This window comes from Dipodomys spectabilis, unplaced genomic scaffold (genome assembly GCF_019054845.1).
Source record: "Dipodomys spectabilis isolate Male_0828 unplaced genomic scaffold, ASM1905484v1 ptg000145l, whole genome shotgun sequence".
Lineage (NCBI taxonomy): Eukaryota > Metazoa > Chordata > Mammalia > Rodentia > Heteromyidae > Dipodomys > Dipodomys spectabilis.
In genome coordinates this window covers 12,190,305-12,214,001 of record NW_024870822.1, presented here as the reverse complement: position 1 = coordinate 12,214,001, position 23,697 = coordinate 12,190,305, and the positions used below count along the sequence as shown (strand labels likewise).

At 36.9% G+C, this 23,697-nt stretch overlaps 1 protein-coding gene across 1 annotated transcript in view; it reads left to right on the top strand.

Annotated features, from left to right (window-relative positions):
- The first annotated feature begins 1,775 nt into the window (after positions 1 to 1,775).
- Luzp2 (leucine zipper protein 2) overlaps positions 1,776 to 23,697 on the top strand; it is a 363,177-nt gene continuing 341,255 nt past the window's right edge. The window contains exon 1 of the mRNA XM_042691597.1: positions 1,776 to 2,026. Within this exon, the coding sequence (XP_042547531.1) occupies positions 1,965 to 2,026 (62 nt within the window). The 5' untranslated portion in view covers positions 1,776 to 1,964. The remainder of the gene's footprint in view (positions 2,027 to 23,697) is intronic.

The window sequence follows — 23,697 nt, the reverse complement described above, 5'->3', positions numbered from 1 at the left end:
TTCCTTGGAAAATCAGTTGTGGGCTGGGAGGGTGGCATTTTTCTTTGTAAATGACAAGCCATCTACAAGTGAGTTGATTTGTATATGTCTAGTTATATCTGGTGTGGATTCTGGTATTGCCTAAAGGGCTGACACTCACTCACTGCAGACGTTATTACCCATTGATTTTAATGCACTGGGATTTTAAAGCAGATCTCTTTTTAAGAATGTTTTTAATAGTAACCTCATTAAGAACAAAAATAGAAGTGTAATTAGATTAATTCTGTGCATTTTCATCCTCCTTAAAATCAAAGTTGGTAACAAGTGCATTCATTTCCTACTGGTAATAACTTCAAAATGAGATTAAAGGGGACATTGTATGTAAACTTGATCTGGCTTGCTCCCCGGGGAAATACGGAATATGAACTGGTCTTTCTGAGTAGGAATTTCTGAATAACTGGTTGGCTTTTTTCCCCTCTGGGTTTTTGGTGCATCTTTCCCTTTACAGAGAACCAACTTTATGTCAGTCTTGGACAAGTGCGTGATCCAGGTGTGGTATTCAAGGCAACGTTGGCTTTCTTAAAACCCATAACTAGCATTGGTTGAGACTAGTTATTGGTTGAGACACACTCATTTCAATTTTGTCAACCCTCACATCTATGACGATGATAATACTGTTTCTATTTTGCGATGAGGGAATATATGAGTAAGGTGTGAAGGATCGATATATAATATATAATTATCACGGAAATTATATTAGAACGTGAGTGTGCATGCGCACCACACAGAAACCCACAAGTTGCAAAAACAAAAAATCCTAGCCCTTGAATATCTGTTTGGATAAAGTGGTCCTTATTTTTTGGTATTTTGTATTTAGATTTGTGCTCTTTCATCTCTCAAACTGAATGTTTTAAGCTTAGCTTACTATCTGGTGCCTGTTATAAATATTTGGAAAAATACAGAAAACTCCGAGACACACTCTGCTTTCTTATACCACCGTTCTGAGTTAATTCCTGTTAACATGTTAGGAGTCCCCCTCCCCCCCCCCCCCCATAGTTTCTGACTAGTGTCATTACAAGGAAAATAACTCCTTCAGGTGAGTGAACTTGAGCCCCCAGCTCCAGCCTCAATGCCAACAGCAAGTAGGAAACCAGATCGCTTGGTATGAGAAGAAGACCTGGAAATCTCTAAAACCCAGGACCCATTAGACTTCTTCACAGTCCCAGACCTCTCTCTCTGTCTCTCTCTGTCTCTCTCTCTTTGTGGTCCGCATTTATCGGTTCCAGAGCTCGCGGTGGCATTGTGCGTTCAGGGTCCAATTCCGAGACGCTGCTGGAGTGCTGCCCTGCTCCCCTCCGCAGCGCGCAAGTCATTGAACATTTCTAATTAGAACCATATTTTAAACACGTTCTCCGGAGAGACGTTCCTCCAAGCACGGCTTCCTCCAGCGACAGACACCTGCCGAAGATGCTCGCGGTCTGATGTCTTACTCCTTGCCAAGCAAACCCGTTGGATATCGGTGAATGAGATGCCTTCTGGTCCCCGCCCCTCTTCCCCCCATCCTTGGGTAAGAGCTGAATGTAAGGATCGGTTCCGGCTTGGGGCTAAGCGGAGTGACCCGGAGCGCCACGCGGTGACCAGCGCGCGCGCACGGGGCCACCTTTGGCCACCCCTCCCTCTGCGCACCGCCTCCAGCGCGGGTGACAAGGCGCCCTCTGCGCCCGAGAGCCAGCGCTGAACAATCCCGGGGCAGGGCTTGCCTCGCCGGTGACATCACTCTCCAAGAGACTCCCCGCTCCTACTTAGTTCCTGCCTTCCTGAAGCCTCCGAACCTTCGTAGGTCTCCGCGGGTCCGTCGGCGGCGGGCCGCTGTGGAGGACACTTGTCCCTTGCTGGTGACAGAACCGGGCACCGAGGAGCAACGGGACCCTAAAGAAGCAAGGAAGCCAGGCAGCCAGGGAAGGAGGACCCCGGCAGGACACAACATGAAATTCAGCCCAGCTCACTACTTGCTGCCTCTCCTGCCAGCGCTTGTCCTCAGCACCAGGTGAGTCCAGGAGCGCGAGTGACCTGAGCGCAGGGGCGCAGCCAATGCGACGTATGTCCTACTGCGGGTCACTGAGGAGAACCGAAGGCAGAGCGCTTTGCATCTCCCGCTCAGCCCAAGTAAGGCGTTAGCTGCATGCATGTCTGGGCTCTAGCAGCTATCCCAGCCCCTTTGGAGAAAGTCTCAGTACGGCAATAAGGAGGGAGCCCCAAGAGCTTCCCAACAGAAGAAAAAAAATAAGTCATTAAAAAAAAAATCTCCTGCCGTACTAGCCATGATCAGAACTAGCCATGATCAGAAAAACGCAGTAATAGAATAAAATAAAGAAAGAGGAAGTGGGGAGATAGAGCAGGGTCACCAAGCACGGTCATTAGGTGCTTCGTTTTCAGAGTTGGGGAGCTGCCTCAATGGGTCTGATGTTTCCTGCTCCCATAAGCAGAGACCGCAGGGGAGAATGGAAGACACTAAATGTTGTACAAAAGTTCCTGTCCTCCTGAATTAGTCTGTTTTGACATTTGGGGTAGGCTTCATGACAGTTGTTTTCTTGTAAACAAGTCTAATTAAAGAATAGAGGGGGGTGTGAATAAAAGTTTGAAGACGTTCTTGGAGAGCTGATGTGGAGACCCTAGTCCAGAACAATTAAGTACTGTACTTCATCATTGGCTAGAGATGAGACTTTAAGCCCCAGCACAGAGACGCTATTTTTAGTGGAGATTTAAAATGCAGTGACTGAGAGTAGTTTTCTGACTCTCTACTGTTGATGGAGTCCAAAGTTGGTGTTGGGTTGGCTTTTTTTTTTTTCTTTTCTTCCATTAGAACAGCACAAGGGTGGCCTGTTTCATTGCCATGGATGGATTTTTTTTTTCCCTTCCTGCATGCCCCCAGTATTATACTGGCAGCAGCCTCTTTGCCTTGGCTACTGTGAAGTAAAATAAGCCACACAGGGTGAGGATTCTTTCAAATCTGCATGAATAGAAACACTATCTGATTGTGCATTTGGGTAAAAAGGAAAGGAGGGCCAGGGAATTGTAACAAGTTCTGAAATGGCACGTTATCTGTTGAAAATCTAGACAATAAAATTATTGGTTCTATTTTCCAGTCTATACTTCTTTCAGGCCTGTGCAATATAACTTTCCTTTTTGTACGGAGACTATTTTATCTAACCCAATAATTTTTGAATTTTAGTTCTTTTGCTGGCATACAAAGCTCAGGAAAATACCTCAGAATAAATCAAATTTTGAGTTTTACTTCATCTAAGGGATGCTCCTTACTCCAGTTCATAAAATGCACATGGTGTTGAAAAGAACCATTCTGCTTTTCAGTGTTATCCTAACTCACTCCAAATACATAGCTTGTTTTAATCTTCATGGTTAGCTCTAAGCAGACTAAGGAAAAACTACACATCTCAGTATTCTAGTGATTGCCACCAGCAATAGTATGTTCTTCTTTAATGATTATGTATATATATATATAGTCTGACACAAAAAGAAAATCTCTTAAGTTTGTATACTTATGTAGAAGTCTGTCAATCTATGGCTAACCTAGTAAATATTTGAGCAATAGAAACCCAGGCAACAGTCATTTTTAAGAGTGAAATTCTCCAGAGTTCTGAAAGAACACTTGTCTTTCAAAGATGCAATAATTTAAGGGCTAAGAAGCTCTATAGTCTCCATCTTCCAAAGTTTCAATATTAATTATGTAACATGGGGGTAATAGGCTGTCAGCTCTGTCTTTCATGAGAGTGTTAATTTCTATGAGATAAATGTCTTTAATAAAAACATGAACACAATTATTATGAAAATTGAAACATTCATCTCCAGGTTTATGGAGATATAAAACTTCTGTAAATTAATTGTAGATGAAAACTGAGACAGGACTTAATATTGTAGAGAAAGAACATGCTGGGCTTACAAAATGAAAATTTTATAATTAAGGACACATTATTAGGATTTTATTCTGTACAAATTTATTCTACTGTATATCCAGATTAGGTTGTAAGAGATGAGGTACTCAGCACTAAGAACAAACTTGAAAACTAAATGTGGTTCTATCAAGATATCACTTTGTAAGAAGAGAATATGCTTTAAAGAACTCTAACCAAAGGCCTTTTTCTGGGCACTATTTCACAGTTCCTACAAGCATATGTTGAATGTGCAGGTTAGAATCCAATGTGAACAGCTCTGTGAGAACAGTTGCCTTAGTAAGGATGAGCCTCTAAGTCCTGCTGACAAAAACTATGTAGCTTAGCCATGGCCACCTGTGACAGGGCATTTTTCTAGCCAAAGACTTCTGTTCACTTTGTTTCCTAGTCAGTGGTCCCTTATATGGACACATAACACTTCACATGTGTAAGGCAGCATTGAGGGCATTCATAGAGGATGATAATTGCTTGCTTTCCCCATAGCTTTTGGATGATGTCACTTTTTTCTTTTCTTTCTCTTTCTCCTTTCTTTCTTTCTTTCTTTCTTTCTTTCTTTCTTTCCTTCTTTCTTTCTTTTGTCTTTTTTTTCTGACAACTTTTTCTAAAAGATGGGGAAAGTAGAGCTTGTAAAGTAGACCTTTGATGCAAAAGCATATTTTTTCCATTATTTCTTTCTGTAAATATAGCTCTTAAATACTTTGACATTTGCTTCCAAATAGCCCTAAAGTTTCTCTGTATTAGACACAAGATCACTGATATAAATGCTGAGAAAGCTAGTCATTTATAAGGAGATAAGTGGTCACTCTGTATTTATATTCTCTCTACAGTGATGACATTGCTAAGATAATCCTGTCTTCAAGTTGTAATTTACTAACTATGCTCCTCTTCCTCCTCACTTTTTCTGCAACAACTTTTTTTGGTATGTTTTTTATTGTAAAAATTCTGTACAGAGGAGTTACACTTACATGATGAGCAAGGTAATGAGTACATTTCCTATTGAGCATTCTGCAGCAACTTTTGCGTCAGAAACATACACACACACATGTACACACACAATTCCATAACTTTGTCAGAGTAAATATATCATTGTCTCCCACCATCAGAGTCATTTGATTTCTCCTGAAAGGTAAATGTTCACATTCAACATCAACCAAGCATTTTCCACTATTTTCTGGTAAGCCCCATAGTGTCAAAAAGAACTGTTTAATTTCTTAGCATATTTTCCCTCTTGTTTAGAGAGTACATATACATTCAAAAAAATCAAGTTAATGGTTTGAATAATGTAGCTAATACAAAGACCCATTTAACCTGTGCACAAATAAATATTGTAAAAGAAAGCAAACATATATGTTGATTGAATAGCTTCAGAACAGAATAACTGTACTTTTTTAAATAGCCTTATTCTGTAGAAGTATTAAATTGCTATTCCAAGCCAGCCAGTAATTCTATTCAGAGAATAGTGTAGGTTTTAAAAGGAATGGTAGGGTGAAAGACTCTTTAGAGGTTCTTGGTGAAAAGAGATTCATGGAGTGCTGGAGAAGGCTTGTGCTTTAGTCGGCGGAACCTCTGTTCCTTTGTGTTACGGTTAGACTCCTGATATCTTTGGATTGCTAAATTTTAAATGACTTAATAGGGAGAAAGACATATCAGGGGAGGAGAGGTCTACTGATTTCTGGTAGTTATCTGTCAAGCAAGCACTTTGAGCAGATGGTAGGTTGAAATCCTCCCAATAGGCTACACCTACGAGGTCTCTCTTGGGTCCTCTGATCAGCAGTCATAACACATGTTTACTTTAGGATTTATTTTTAGATGATACTATGAATTAATGATGCCTCAGGCTATTTGTTGTGTGCCCCTTTCTAACCTCTAAATCATACTGATGTGTAGGATAAAGAAAACGACAAGAAAGAGCAAACATCAGGTCAGTACACACATAACATATTCTAAAGGAAATCTGGCCAACTAAAGAGAGTTGAAAGAACTTGATGGAAAACCAGTCTGACTTCAAGTTTACTGAAATACTTCCAGTGATATGGAAGTTTTCTTCTAAGTTCAACACATACCAACACATTACTCTTTTCCAAAAATCTTTAGTCTAACACCATCTATTATATTACTTTATTTATGATAAGAAACCTACCATCCTGTGTGCATGACTAAGATAAATACCTTTCACAAGAAAATATGGTAAAGAAATTTTATTGACTTCTAAATCTGAAATTCTGGACATATGTGGCTATTTCCAATACCAGCCTGTAAAATTACTTTGATGAATATTAGCTTTGTGGATTAAACTTTCCTAAGGTCAATAATAAGGACATCTAAGACAATATATACCAATTGTGCAATTGTCTAAAACCAAATTCCCTGTAATTGAAAGATCCCAACCAGAGAGCGAAAATCATTGAAACCAATGAAGATTGTGAAATTATCTATCTATCTATCTATCTATCTATCTATCTATCTATCTATCTATCTATCTATCTATCTATCTATCTATCTCCATCTGAGTTTTGTAACATTGTGCATAAGTACCTATTATTTAATGATTTGGTGGTTATTTGCTAAAATCACGTTGAGATAGGGCTAAATGATTAAATCTGATTGAACAGTGTTGCAAATTGTTTCCTTCTCTGGAAAATTTACAGGTAGAAGCTATTTGAACACACACACACACACACGCAGATTTTGGATTTATCTGTGATGGTTTCAGTCTACATAATGAGTGTCTGTCAGGTGTTGTGTGAGACATCAAGACAATAAAATAGAAAACTTGTAATTACATGGCCCCAGAACCAGCACACAAATAACTGTAAAAGACAAAGTTGAATAGCTACAATAGTTTTATACAAAGCTCCAACTTTGAATCCAGAGAGAATAAATAATGCCTATAAAAGCATCAGAGGTAACATCTACTTTCCAAGTCAATGAACCAAATAAATGTTGCCATCAATTCCAGTACTAAGAAACTTTCCCTAGGTTCCTCAAGTAGGAACTAGTACTGCTCAGAAAAGCTACCTGCAATAGATGTTATGGTGACTGAATGAGTTAATTTATGTGAAGTATTTAGCTATATTCTCTTCAGAAAACAGTAAGCACTCAGCAGGGTGTTAACCTATTCAGCTATTACCACCCTGCTATTACCATTTCTTCTTTAATTGATTTTGACAAAGAAGAATAAAGAAAATCTTGAATGTAATTCAACTGAATGACACAAGAAACACTTATCTCAAAAAAAGAGAAGAAGCAGGAGTTTCAGTGAGGATTCTTTAGTAGCTCAGCTACTCAATAGTGTTTAGTTCTATAGTGTCTAGATGGTTTGATGAACAGCATGAAAATTAGAGTCATTTAGTTTAATATCATAAACTGTGATTTAGCACAAAAGTATATATTTAGTTACTTCTGTTCCTCTTTAAAATGTAATTGCATTTACCCTTATAACTCATAATATCTAATCAAAGCTATGAACACAGGTATCAGTGAATAAATAAAAATAAGATGTTTTCTAGCTATATAAGTAGAATAGATTTAAATATTTCTTTGAAGTTTGTTCTATGTGCTCACTGGTTTCATGATCCATTAGCAATCTCTAAAGGTACAAACCTTTAGAAAAATTAAAGGAAGAAAATATATTGAGATTTTTTTCTAACATGGAAAAGAATGAGATGCATTCATATAGAAAATGTTAAACCATATTCCTTACAAATTGTTCTGTGAAAGGGAACTCATACTAAGACAGTTTTCAAATAGCTTTAGAAGTGAGCTAGTTTCAATTAGTTTGCACATTGTCATGACCTCTTCAGCTATGCCTTGAAAAGCAGACTATTACATGAAGAAATGTATCTTTTGTTCACCATAGGCTTCTGAGTGTGTGAATTGGTATTAGTGACCCTCTGAACAGTATAGGGATGGTCATTCAAAGGAAGTAAAACATACCGACCCTGTTGAATGTTCGTCAGAGAAAAAGAACATGCTTACTAAATTTGTAGGAACTTTGTTCATGAATATAAGAGGACAGAATATTAAAATGACAGTATTCTGCTTATTCACAATCTGAAGGTCAATCAAGCAATCAGTGATCTCTGAGTGTACCTTAGTAAACACTGGGAGATGCCATTAGACCATAGGCGGTGATTGCTGTGCAATTATGTCTGACTTATTTACAATTGGCTTTTGTGTGCTATAATTCCTTCAAGTGTACTTTAAAGGGTCTACTATTGGAAAACCTGCTGTAAAACATGGTTAGAAGTGAGATAATTGATGTCCTGGAATACTTGAGACTTATCTAGGGCCACAGAGGAAAAACAAAACTAAAACCCAGAGCTCTTCATCTTTGATACCATGCTTTTCTATGACCTTTCTTCCATCGTGCCTATAACATATCCAGACTCATTCTAGATATAAAGTATAAACTTGTTTTAAAACAAAATCTCTGTTCACATGTGATCATGATAGAACAGCAGGCTATCGACAAAGGGGAATACAACAATAAAGAGGCTGGCCATTTCTCACCGTGTTTTGGTTGAAGAGTGGCTGATCTAAAAATGTATTCTAGATCATTGTTAATATCCAAATGAAGGATCTTCCTCTTACATGAAAAGGGAACACAATTTATTTCTTAACACACACTCCCAAACAAGTTTCTTTTGACCTCAGATCTCCTGTAAACTGACATCTTTGGTTCTGAGACATAATCATTACAACCATTTCACCTGTATGTAACTCCTCTACACTTGGTCATATACTCTTCTTGTGTAAAATCACTGTGAAATGGAGTAGTATTGCCATAGGCAGATGGTGACTATCTTGGCAAACTGAGATCTGCAACATACTCACATCCAGCAATAATGTAAGATGACATTAATTTTGTTTGGTTCACATTTTTCTATACTTTCATCATAACATATTCATTGTTTATATTTCTATATCATTTTGGAGTTCAGTGGTATTTTATCTCACCCTACCTTCATATGTCCTAACATTTTTGCCTTTGTATATGTGTTTTTTTATTTTTTATTTTTTCTAATCATGTTGACTTAAAGAAACTGTAAAAGTGATAATGATTGGAGAAAATGCCTTTAAGTGATGTTGATGTTCTAATAGGTCACACAAAACTGTATCATGTGGTCCCTCAATAAATAGCTAAGATAGTTTTGCTATTACTTTACATAGATTAAAATCTAGTGAAAATGTATGGATAACACTAAGAAATATGTAATTTAAACTATTAAAAATAAAAAAGAAATTGTCCCAGGCACTGGTGGCTCATACCTATAATCCTAGTTACTCAGGAGGCTGAGATCTGAGGATCATAGTTCAAAGCCAGCCCAGACAGGAACGTCCATAGACTCTTATCTCCAATTAACCACCAGAAAACTGGAAGTGGCACTGTAGTTCAAGAGGTAGAGTGCTAGCCTTGAGCTGAAGAGCTCAGGGACAGCACCCAGGCCCAGAGTTCAAGCCCCACCACCAAAAAAGAAAAAAGAGAAATTGGATGTTTGGTGGAATGTTACAAGTGTTAGAATTGCTTTTGAGCAAGCACAAAGCTCTGAGTTCAAAGTCCAATACTACCAAAAAAACCCATAATGTAGACTGGTATATTTAAAAATTATAGAATTATGGTTTAATTCATTTTATTATTCTGTGTAGCAGAAAAGAGTATTGAAAACTTTCTCTGATGACATTAAGTCCTAGCCAGTATGGCAGGAAGCATTTTAGAGAGTACCAAAGAAGAAAATGTGATATTGCAAATTCTAACCTTGTTGATAATAAGCGAGTAAAGGTTACGGACATTTACTCCATCATCTCCTTGTTCTTTGCCTTTTTTCCCCTCTTATTTAAAGACAAAAGAGCTGAAAGTATGCAGTGACTTGGTGCCCTTTCATGTAGTCACTGCAGATGAACCAAGATAGTAATTAGTAAGGGTTAATGCAAACTCATTTTATATCCTCTGCTGAGGGCATAACTTCCCTTGGCTTCCTTCTCTTAAGAAGATTATGGCAATTTCTCATTTCCTGCCTTTCAGACTCTGATTTGGAGTTTCAGGTTAATAGTCTTGAGGATGGAGGAGGAGAATGGAAGTTACTTGAGATATTTACCCTTTTACATGTGGTTAAAATCTAAAATTATAAAACCAAGCTAAAATGGAGGATTACATGACCTTAATATTATTGTCACATTTATGATAACAGAGTTTCTCTCCTAAGTGTGTCAAGAGGGTTATTAGGATAGAGCAATATAAAGCAAGTCAAGCTCACATAATCACAACTCAATATACTGCCCTGTTATTTGAGCAAAATTATTAGACACATCTTACCTACTGAAGTGTACTTGCATTTCACAGCTATCTTTAATGTCTCTCATCTCGCACTAATGTAGGCCAACAAGTCAAATTTTTGGATATGATAATTTGAGATCATGTTTACCTTTCCTTATTAATTAGGGACAAAAAAATGGAACCAGAATTTTCCCTTCCATTATATGAACCTAACTGGCGGTCAGTTTTCTATCATCCAACCCTATCCTACTTTGGAACACCAATTTAAATGTTTGTAATATCCTCAAAGGAAGAAAAAGAAAATAATATTACTTGGTCCATTGTGGAACTGAAACTCCAAATTTTATTGGGAAAACATTCTAAAATTAAAGATAGTTATCAAAAGTTTATTTTCATAGTGTCTCATTAGCGCTTCTATAGAGGTACATTGTTTACTCACAAATGTCAAAATGAAAGGTTACATCTTAAAATAGAATGGCTTAAGCATTCTAAGTCACTGAATGCCTGAATTTTTCCTATTGAGTAGTTCCAACATGGGATGGGCTTGAATTCTACTAAGTGATTCAGGAGAGGAGTGGAATGGCAGAGGTAAATAAGGAGCATTGCCCCATGGAGATATTTGAATACTGTGCATAGAAAGAGATGTTGGTAGCAGTATCCTTTCTTCCAAAAAACAAAGACAAAAACAAAACAAAAAACTCTTTTTCCCTCATGCTTGCCTTCATTCTTTGCCTATCTTTGCAGTTAACTAAGTCTTTAAGATTAGGCAGGAGAGAGGGTAGGAATGACATAAGAAAATGCATGAAAAATTAAAGTGACATTTTGGCAAAAAACAGACAAGGTTGAAGAAGCTCTGTGTTGTTGAGAGCATTTAGAATTTCTTTTCAGATGCCACAGGCAGAAATGTGAGCTCATTCAACAAGAAAACTCACACAAAAAATGGGGAGGGCATTTCCCATTTTTTTTTTAACACTTCAGGAAGACATTGGAATATATCAAATCCTTCCAGCGTTTTCTGCATATGTCTTTATTTCAGTTGGTGGTTTCTTTCAGATTCAGTGGACATTTTTATGGAAGAAAGACATTTCTGTAAATACGATAACAGCATTCTGTCACTTAATCCTGGTATCTTAAGAACACACTATTTTAAGACCTGTTTTTATCACCAGGGAGACCTTACTTTAAATATATTAAATGGCTAGAAAGTGATCAGCAATCTAGATCACCCTAGCTGGGGCCCAGTGTCTTCCTTAATGATTGAAGTTTCTTCTTTACTAAACTCCTTGCTTTGCCACCATAAAATAAAGACAAAAAAAGAAATGAAGAAAGTGATCAAAATTCAATTTAAGGCTAACGTTCTAAGAGTGGCTTTATGAATGAAAATTGAGTGCCACTTATAGAATTAGGTCTCTGCGCAAAACCACTCAGAAAATACAGTTACACACAAGAATGCTGAAACCAAACCATGTTGGCAAAATATACATGGTTTCATGCGGCAAGATCTACAACATTAAAATACTATTAAATCAGCCATAAAAATCCAGGCTTTTGTTTGATGGCCTACCAAACTAGAGCTAGTATTATAAATCCTTTTTTTTCTATGCAAATTTATGCTTCTTCTAAAAAACTGAAATGTCCTAAGATAGATGCTTCTCAAAATTCCTTATCATATCAGAATGAGAATATCCTGAGTACTTCTTAAAAGATACATTTTTTTCTACTTGCCCCAGACATATACTAGTAATTACAAATAAGGGAAACTATGGGACCTATGTTTCTTTAGGCTTGGCTTACTTCACTTAATATAATTTTTTCCAAATCTTTCCATTTCCTAACATATGGGATGATGTCATTCTTTCTGATGTAGCATAGAATTCCATATATATATATATATATATATATACATATATATATATCACATTTTCTTGATCCATTCATCTACTGAGGGGCATCAGGGATGGTTCCATATCTTAGCTATGGTAAATAATGCTGCAATAAACATAGTTGTGCTGGTCAAAAGCTATGTACATATGACCAGATAAGATGAAGTTAAGCGAAATGAACCCCAAGATAGGGACATAAGGGGATTTTTCTTTCTTTCTATTGTTTCTAACGTAGTTATAAGGTACCATGTAATCTTTTTGTTTCTTTATATGTTCCTCTCCCACGGTATAACCCCTGTTTTCACTGTATTTGATGTCGGTATAATTTGGGAAGGGGAAGGGAAAAAACAAAATGTTTTAATAGGGTTACAGGTTGACGCATTATAACAATGAGATGTACAAGACACTATGTGGGAAAATGAACTTTACAATTTAGGGGCGGGGGAGAGGAGGTTGGAGGGAGGGAAGGGGGGGAGTATAGTTGTGGAGGTGGGAGGGAAGGAATGGTAGGGGAAAAACAAAGGAGGAGGCAACAATGCTTGATAAAAAATGTACTCATTACCTTGCTCTTGTAACTGTAACCCTTCTGTACAGTATTTTCACAATAAAAAAGTTTTAAAAAATAGTTTCTTGTTCCTGCACTAGTCCACACTAGTATGGTTAGTTTCTCTGAGGTAAAACCAATTATTTTTTTCTCTTAATGTGTAATGTGGTGCTTTCTATAGATATATGAAAACTACTGACTCAGAATTTGAGAACTACAGCATTTGAAACAAGCTGCCCTCCTTGGCATTGACTCAGTAGATGAATCTTTTCTGAAGTCAAGTAGAAAGAATTTGGTGATGTTTCGGCCAAATTCTCGTCTATTTTGAAGATGCATTTAATAGGCAAGTTTCTGATATTATACCACAGTGTGTTTTTTCAATCAAGTTATGTGAAAATTTGTTTTCTGTATCAAGGATTTTTTTTTTGCAAAGGACAGGGAAAATATTCAAATAAGTTCAGTAATTTCAGGGGAAAAGTTCAAATAAATTAAATAATTTCACATTATTTTACATGAATTCATCAAGAGAATATTCTACTTAGAGAATGTATGACTGGGAGGTGAAATCGTTTAGATACACTGAAAAGAATGGAATCTTGACTCTACCTCATCCCTAACTTTTGTCACTCCAATTTAATAAGAGGAAATATAAGCCAATATGTGGAAAGGGTGCCATATAAATGAGACTTTACTTCTACTTGAAGTAGAAAAATTAGAATTTGTAGACAAAGTAGGTGTACTAAATAAAAGTTTTGACTTCTCACTTAGTGCCAATTGGTTTTTCCATGGTGTAGGAACTACTTATTTTACAGAAGATTTTTCTAAACTTACTTGATAAGGCAACTCTGGTTTTCATATTTTTCTATGGCTCTTCCACTCTGCTATACCAGTCATATATCTCATGGAGGATAAAATAATCAAGAAATAAATTGATAATAAATAGTAGCAATTATGTAATAGCTGACTTCAACCGGGTTAATCTTCAATAATAAACTTGGGAGGTTGTTGCTGATATGGCCATCACTCTTAGATGTAGAAACAAGACTCCACAGGGCTGAGATTACTTGTCCAAAGTCAGTCCATACTGCTGCCAACATAAATTCAACCCTCTATGGGACTGGCACCCATACTTTTAACGTACTACAGCATCTCCTAGTGTGCAAAGCAATGCATTGCACTGATTTAAATTTGTGTTGCCTTACCTTGGGTTTTGGTTTTATATACATATTGTTTTTCAAGTAAATAAGTAGCTAAAACTATCTATAGATATGGATGTAAGGAAGACAAATTGTAACTTTCTTTTAGATATCTTCACAGATATCAGATAACAGAAAGTGCCTCTTAAATTTAAGTTTTCCTTAAAGCTTGAACAAAATATTGATCTTCTTTTATTCTGAAAAAAATAATAATATATTGTCTTCATGTAGGCAATTATCTTCATGTGGGGGTTGTTTCACAAAAAAATTCCATTGAACAGTACTTTACTGCCTAGTTCCAGATGTCTTCCTAATATTAGACATGAGACTTAGGAACATTGTGCAGAAATCAGGCTGACCTTTGTTCAAACTGCAGCTCAGTACCTTCTGCCTTTGTGATTGTGCAAACCTGTTTCAGTGGCTGAGAATCAAATTTTAATTTCAAAAATAATTTATGGCGGTAGCTAACACCTATTATGTTTATTCTTTCTCTGCATTATGGTTGTAGTATGAATTTTTCTGGGGTTACTTGGTTTAATGCTTTCCAGTATCTAATAAAGCTCCTTACTTTATAAATGAAGATGTTAAGAATTAGAGAAGTTAATAAATTTAAGGTCACAGAATTCATAGAGGGTGGAGCTGGAATTTGAACCCATGATTTAATAGGCATGAGCCTCAAGGCTGGAATCCTGACACAGTTAATGTTAGCACTAAAATTTGTGGTGTCAAGATTTCAGGAAATAGCTAGGGCAAAACAGAGCTAGAGGGAAGAGAGACTTGTCTGTGTCATACACTCTCATGAGTGTGTAAACTGAATTAGGGTGCTGTGCAGGTAGCTTATAGATCTGTTTGCATCTTAGCCCTTGGGCTACCTCTTATGTTAGTAGTATCAAATTTTGTTTTACAGATGTAAAAAGCAACTCACCACCTTAATCCATATGTTCTGAGAATCTTAAAACTTAATAATAAATAGTAACCATAGAAGCCAGATTTCCCTTAGGAAATTTATCTAACTGGAGCTGACCTTCTGTTGTTAGTCAGAAGATGTCACTATCAAAAAGAGTCATGTCACTGGCTAGATTTAACCTAGTTACAAACTGACACATCACTCTCAAAACTGACCTAAGAGAAGCTTGATTTCACATTGACGTTATTGCCTGGAAAGTATATATTTGGATAATTATCATATGTTAAAGATAATACCTATTACATGTAGCGATCTAGTTTTCTGAAATCTTATTCTTCGTAACAGTCTTGGTTAGGCAGCACTCTGCTTTCAGCTTAATTCTAATTATTGCTAGAGTATTTTTACCTTCCTCTTTGAATGAAATTAGGCATGAAAATTTAATACTGTACCCATTTTTTTCAAGTACTACTTTGCTCAGTTGACATCATATTAAAAGGACTGTGAAAGATAGCTTTGAATTAGTGTTGCACATCTCATTGTGACTGAGGCAATCACTGGTGTTTTATAAGGTTTCCACTTAAGCTCCTATATATGTCCATACATATTCATAACATCTGTGACGATTAGTCATAGCCTCACTTATGAATAAGGAGACTGTTAGTGATGCCATTTCTGTTGTCCATACCTAAGGCTCTGAGATATACCTTTATGGCAGTCCAGTTGTGCAAGTCACAAAAATCCTGACAAGGAGGCACACGTGGAGGCAGCTCCATGCACATTTGTGCATGGATGTATAATTTATAGGGATATATTTGCTATGGTACCAAGAGAGTTGGAGCAGAAAGATCAGAGTTGGCCTCATGACTGACTTCTAGAACTAAAAGAAGAAGCAAAGAGCAGAATGTGGTGTTAAGAGCAATCTGGAAATAAACTAGTGATTTCAGTTTTCATATTTGAAACGTGAACCACAAGCTTCTAGCATAAGGTGCCATGCAATACTTGACAAGTTTCATGAACTGTGGCTCTGTTGCCACCTTTTTTAATAAATTTCATAAGTTGATGTTAGCAACACCTGCTTGAAAACCTTGCAATGTTAATTGGCTTAGATTCAGGTTTTTTTTCTTAGGATATTTTAACAAACCTCAAATTACAGTGGTTTAATCAACATGTAAATGCATTTCCCTCACTCAAAGCATGTAGTAGGGTTTAAGGATGGTGGCTTCCCCATGGTATTCAAGTAGGTAAGCAAGTCATCAAGCTTTCTACCAAATATGTATATCCATCCAGATATATCCAACCAGATGGCCCCTTAAGTGACATGCAGATGGCTCTTGAGATGATGGGGACACTTAGGACATTCCATCACTATAATGGTGTCAAAGGTACTGTTAGGAAGTAGACACAACCTTTAACTTATATCAATATAAGTAAGTGATGATTAGCTATATGATCATCTATTTTTTTGACTTTTCATACTGTATAGAGTACATGAGGTTTCAGTAGACTTTTTAATTTTATTGTAAAGATGATGTTGTATAGAGGGGTTACAGTTACATGAGTAAGATAATGAGTATACTTCTTGCCGAGCATTGTTATCTCCTCCTTTGTTTTTCTCTTATTATCCCTTCCCTATCCTACATCCCCCAGTCTTCCCCCTACCCTGAAGTTGTACAGTTCATTTCCAAAATAGTGGCTTATGAGTATCATTGCTACAATGGGTCCTCCTGTGTCCGTGTTTCAGCATTTTGTTATTCCCCTTCCCCTCCCCAAATTAGACAAATATATATATAAGATGCAGGGCACCAAAATCAAATACAGTGACAACAGGGGATATATCATAGGGGGGAAGAACATGCCATAGAAACAAAAGACAATCACATAGTACATTAAAAACAACAACAATAAAGAGAAACTGCTTGCGTCTATATCTTGAGGTTCATTTCACTTAACATCTTATATGGTCATATTGAGTATACATTCTTATAATTAGGTGTTGTATAAGATGATTTTTCCAACCATAGAACACTGACCATTATAAAGTACACTAAAGGTACACTAGGCTAAGCTGGATTTCTAGTAGGATGTTAGATTAAATTATCTTTCAGTTTACAGTATTCTCAGCTTAGAATGATTTTTATCAGAACAGAACCCCATCATAAAACAAGGTCTCCCTGTGCCTACATGTATATAGATGGAGAGATAGATAGATAATAGGTAGACTTTATATATTTATATATAACACATGTCTATATATGTATTGTATTGTACTTAAGTACATATGTGTGTATACATGCATATAAATGTATACCTATGCTTAATGAGTATATTGGTATAAATATAAATATAATAATATTGCATCGTCCTAAATTTCATCCTAAAATCATTTCTTTCTAATACAGTAGAAATTTGAAACATTTGTAGACCTATAATCGGTGCTTTAAACACAGTAAAATTCAACAGAGTAGATTTGCCTACCTGGTTACTGAGGAATGTGGAAACCAGCTAATTCATATACAAACTTCCTTCAAAGATAGAAAAAATACTAAAATTGTGATTTCTGATATCATGAAAACTGAACATTAAGTGGCTTTTCCCTGCATAAAAACTCATGAAGAGTGTCATTTTTCACCTAGAAGAATCTCTATGGAAAAGACAATATACAGTCATGGTTATTCTCTCTATTAGTAATCACTGGTATAGCTGGTCCATCGTATTTTTATAAGTAATGTAGCAAGTAAGAAAATAAAGAATAAGGTTTTTTCTGGGTCAACACCTATATCTTAGAGCATTTTCAGATATTGAGAAGTATGTATTTAATAAAGCAATCTAAATTATATTCGTATTTTAACTGTTTTTAATACAATTAAAGAAGAAATACTGTTATTTTACACATGCTTAGGATTTATACAAGCAGGATCCTGATGATTTTGCTTGTGTCTCTTTTGTGCCCTCATACCCTACAGTAAGTGAAAGGGACAGGATTTGAGCCTTTCATTCTGATTCTAAAGCCTAGGTTGTACCATGGAAAAATCAATCTATGACTTTTATTTGTACCACAGAAATGCTAAATTCTGGAAAGAAATAATTGAATTGCTCTTTCAAAAATAGGTGAGTTGGTCTTTTCAGGAAAACATCAGCTTTTGTTTCTTTGTGACCTTTCAGAGGCGATATGTAAACAGTGTTAATCCCAAAGAAGAGATGAAAATGTGATAGGCCAGGAAAAGCAGCGATGTCTCACAGAATGCTAAGAGGAGGAAGTGAGAAGCAAGCTCATCTAGTATTTGAATGTCTGTCAGGGCTCCCTGATAATCAGCTTATCTAGCTGGGGAAAGAGCAGACCTATGGAAGATGGGGCATTTTAAAGATGAATGGTGAGCATGGTACCCATCAGTTCACATAAGTGGTACATCATTGATGTTAAGCCAGGTCTGCATTTGTGGCAGAAAAATTCTCCACTAAATGCTGGGTAACTACATCTGTTTTCCTTTATCATCCAAGAGTGTTAGCAGAAGGAACAGGAAAGAGAGGGAAAAAAAGGAAGGACAAAAAGGCACACGTGTGCGCGCGCGCACACACACACACACACACACACACACACACACACACACACACACACACACACACACACACACACACACACACACACCAGAAACAAGACAGGTGCAGAAAGAATGGCTGCTTCTCTGGATCCTTATCCATGGTGAAAGCGACAGCACGGCAGATCAGAAAGAATTGTGTGTTACGCTGTTCTTCAATACTACAGTGTAACATCTGCAGGTAAGTGTCTTTGCAAAGAACAACAACAACAATTTACTTAAGTCACAGTTTTTGAGACTGAACATTTATGGTTGGGCAGCTATCTGGCTCAGCCTCTGATGAGGTCTAACTGTGTACAGCACTGTGGCAGAAATGGGAGCAAAATTCAGATCTCTAAGCAGGAGGCTAGCGTGAAGAGGAAAGTTTAACTTGCTCTTTAACAATTATTATTATATTTGTATCTTGCCAGAACTAACCAAAAGGTAGGAGAGGAATTTCCTTAATCTCTTTGTAGGGAAACATCTCTTACTAAGCCTCCTTTCACACAGTTCCACACCACTTCCCCACAGCCCAACTGAGGACAGAGCTTTCAACACAAGAAGCTTTTGGGAGACACATTCAAACTCTATTAAAACCATTGCAAATGGAAGCCGAGCACTGGTGGCTCACACCTGTAATCCTAGCTACTTAGGAGGTTGAGATCTGAGGATTGAAATTCAAAGTCAGCCCGTACAGGAAAGTCTGTATGAGACTCTTAGCTCCAATAAACCACCAGAAAACCAGAAGTGGCACTGTGGCTGAAGTGATAGAGCACTAGTCTTGAGCTGAAGAGCTCAGGGATAGCGCCCAGGCCCAGAGTTCAAGCTCCACAACCTGCCAAAAAGAGAGAGAGAGAGAGAGAGAGAGAGAGAGAGAGAGAGAGAGAGAGAGAGAGAGAGAGAGAGAGAGAGAGAGAGAGAGAGAGAGAGAATATGTTTATTTAGAGCTGAGTGACACTGAGAAAATACTCTATCACCATCCAAAGGGAGCTGAAAAGGAGGGTCACCCTATAGGACTGTAACATAGTGTGACAAAGTTGTGCTGTTGAATTAAGAAAACTCTTATACTAAGATCATGAACTGGCCTAAGGAACAATGTGTTGATTATGTATTTCATGTTTTCAGGAATGCCTGGGTGCCAGCTTCACACAGAAACAACTGAATATCTGTTGAGTATATAAAGAAAATTATAATTTTATGTTACTAGGGTTTGGACTCAAGTCCTCATATTTACTAGTGAGTACTCTATATCTTGAGTGAGATCTCCAACTAATCAGAGCCCCAACTCCAGGTTATTTTAATGATTTATTTCAGGTAATCTCTTGCATTTTGTCTAAAGCCAACCCCAGACAATAGTTCTGCCACATAGCTAGGATGGCTAACCACATAGCTGAGACTGTCTAGAGACACAACTATTCTTGGTTTATTTGTTGAAAGGGCAGGCATCTGTTAACTAACATTTTGTCTAGGAGAGCCTTGAACCATAGCCCATCACATCTTTCTACCTCATTAAATAATTGGGGTGACACACGTGAGGTACCACACCACAAACAAGAGAAATTATTAACACAATTTTGTATTTTAATGTGTAATCCTACATGCATGTAGCACATACATAGCACTGAAAAAATAAAAATGAAAAGATTTCTTTCTGCTGCCAATGAGGGAAGCAAAACACTTGGAACTAGCATGGCAGATGAGGAGAGTTCTGTGAGAGCCCTCAAGCTCAAGGAAAGGCAAACACAACCCAGCACTGAGTGAAAAAGGCTTAAACTCTAGAGTAGCTATTTTCTTATGACTCCTATCAGGGTCTCCAAATAGGAAAGTCTGTGAACTGTTATTAGCAAGATCAAAGCTATGTTGAGCAATTACTGTGGTTAAAACATTTTTCCTGTCTTGAGCTCTCAGTGCTTGCAATTGATGGATGCTGGGAGTTCAGTTATTTATTGTTTCCTAGATTTCTTGTTAAGGATTCTGGGAAACTCATCTAGAGCTTCCACTTCAGAACTTTTTCATCTATCTAGAACATTTTTTTTCTTTTCCCTCCCCCTGCAACAGGTGATAGATTCAAACACAGTGCTCAAAAAGGAGGAAAGTAGCCTTGCTGTGAGGATCTATTTTCAAATATATTCTCTCTCTCTCTCTCTCTTTTGGCTGTCGTGGGGCTTGTACTCTGCCTGCCTGGGCGCTGTTTTGGAGCTCTTCAACTCAAGGCTAGAGTTCTACCACTTGAGCCACAGCGCCACTTCCGGTTTTCTGGTGGTTAATTGGAGAAAAGAGTTTCACGGACTTTCCTGCAGGGGATGGCTTTGAACTTTGATCCTCAGATTTCAGCCTCCTGAGTAGCTAGGATTACAGGTAAATATATTCCTGATACCAAAGACCAATAATGAATGACATTTGGCTACAAGAAGAAGAATATTAATACATTTACAAAGAACCTGGTATAGGCCAGAAAATATTCCTGGAAATAATGTAAATTGTTTGGGATCCCAATTGCTTAGTAAATGAAGATTTCATAAAATAAGAAAGAGATGAGCCAGGAGTTGTTAGCTCACTCAAGTAATCCTAGCTACTGAGGAGGCTGAGACCTAAAGATCAGGTCTGAAGCCAGTGTGGGTAGAAAAGTCCCAATGAGACTGCTCTCCAATTAACCACCCTCCCCAAACTGGAAGTGGCACTGTGGCAAGTGGTAGAGCACTAGCTTTAAGCACAAAATGGCTCAAGGACAATGCCCAGGCCCTTAGTTCCAGCCCTACAAATGACAAGAGAAAGAGGGAGGGAGAGGGAGAGAGAAAAGGAGAGAGAGGGAGAGGGAGGGAGAGGGAGAGAGAGGGGTTCAGTGCAAAGTTTTTCTTGGAAAAATAAACTCTTGTAAGAGGATAGCAATGTGCCAAGGCATCAAGGAATGGTAATAATAATAATAATATTCACAAGTCAAGGACTTGTCTCTGGCTGGTACAGCAGACACCTGCCTCAGGGTGAATTCAGAGTATGTTTACCTCTGTCCTGAAGATAGAACTGCAAGCTCCCCAGGACCTGAGTGAAGCCATTTCCTTCAGTGACTTACTGCCATACTCAGCTTCTCTGTCCAGCTATATATTCCTTCCAGCTTCTTATGGAGGTTAAGCGGCCATTCATCACAGGGAAATACAATTTCTAAAGGCAACTTTTATCTAGGAAAGCTTACTTAAGCCAGAGCTGGATATATCTGGTTTGAATCCCAGTCTTTCATGTTAGTCTTTATGTGATTTTGAATGGTCTATTAAAAATGCATGTATGATATCTTGTAGGAAAAAAGTCAGTTTCTTCAGAAATCATTGCTGAATGTGGGGAATCATTGATCTATATAATCTTCATTCAATTTCATATATACTTTTTCTCAGACATCTAAACAATTTCAAAAAAAACGGAGTCATTGCAATGCAGGTATTACTTACATCACTAATGTATTTATTTGAAACAGAATCCATATTTTTGTCTTAATTCATTTCAGGATGTTACCAGATGAATTATAGCAATAAATGTGAATCTAATGTAATGAAAATGGCTATGTTATTAGCCAAGATTATTTTCATGTTGTATCTAAAATATGTGCATAATGTGCATTTAAGATTTTAATTCTATAAAAGCTGTACATCTTTACATCTAGAACATTTTTTCCATTCTGTAAAATATTGTTTCATTTGATTTTTAAAATGACATGCTCCAGAATCAATCTTTTTTTCTTTTTATTTCTTTTCTTTCTCTTTCTTTCTTTCTCTCCCTCTTTTCCTTCCTTCCTTCCTTCCTTCCTTCCTTCCTTCCTTCCTTCTTTCCTTTCATCTTCCTCTTCAGTACTATGTATGAATTCAGAACTTTGTGCTTGCTTAGCTAGTACTGTATTGTTATTTCTACCTGGCTGACTAGTTATTTCTACCTGGCTAACTTAAATCCATATCCTCCAGATCTCAACATACTGAGTAGTTAGGTTTACAGGCCATGAGCTACTGGCACTTGTCCCTGGATAATTCTTAATAAGTAAGACTTGATAAAAATTTACAGTATTTATAGTTTGGATATTGTTTTGCCTAATTAGTATGATAGGTAATCTAAACTACTTAGGCTTAGGTGAATTCATAGGCTTGCTGTAGATAGTTAGCTAATTAATAGTAAAATCAGAATTTATATTCAGTGTATTTTGATCCTAAAAATCTAGGTTATTTACCAATAATTGCTAAAGACCTTCAATTATTTGGAAGAAAATTCTGATTTCCTATATTCTCCTATTTATTAGTATAAAGCTAGACATTGAGTGATCACAAAGTAATTAGAAATCTGAAGAATACGCTTTTATTCTTGAGAAATGATTCTATTCCCTTTGAAACAAATTTAAGAAATAAAACTGAAGAAAAGTCTTCAAGGAATATGTGTTAAGATTCCTTATAATGTTTTCCTTTTACTGGGTCTTTAACTCAGGGTCTCATTTTCCCATAGCTAATGTTCTACCACCCCAGTTTTTTATTCATTAATCAGTAAGTGTTCCAGACTTTTCTCCCTGAGATAGTTTTGTAAAAGTGATCCTTCCACAGTATTGCTCCCTCAGTATCTAGGATACAGGTCAAGAGCTCCTTATGATGATTTTGAGAATTGTAATATTAAAATCAATATTAAAATGATATTATTTTCATTCAGATTGCATTTAAAATTCCCCTCTTGCAAGTAATGACAAAAATAAGTTTCTGGTACTTGCCAATCTGACCATTATCCATTATCTATTTAACTGCACCCTTCATGTTTCTTACACCTAATCTCTCCAAGAGATCAACTCTTTTCTTTTTTCTTTTTTTTTTCCTTTTCTTTTCTTTCTTTATTTTATTTTTTTGACTATCGTAGGGGTTGAACTCTGGGCCTGGGTGCTATCCCTGCACTCTTCAGCCCAAGACTAGTGCTCTACCACTTGAGCCATATCGCCTCTTCTAGTTTTCTAGTGGTTATTGGAGATATGAGTCTCATGGACTTTTCTGCCTGGGCTGGTTTTGAACCGTGATTCTCAGATCTCAGCCTCCTGAGTAGCTAGGATTACAGGTGTGAGCCACCAGCACCTGTCTCCAAGAGATCAACTATTATACCACTGGAATTTAAGCTGGTTTATGTTTAAATTTATATATCATTCTTTACCCAAAATGGATATGTAACACTCTAGTAAGGAAATGTGACAGAGAGACCAGACCATAGTATGCAATTCCTTGTCTATTGAGAAAAGTTTATTATGTTATTCAGTAATTTATTGAAATTTATATTTACAAATGTTTTTCTGTGAAAGTATAAAATTATATTTTTTGTAATATATGGGCTTCTCAATAGAAACTCAGAAATCACAAGTGGC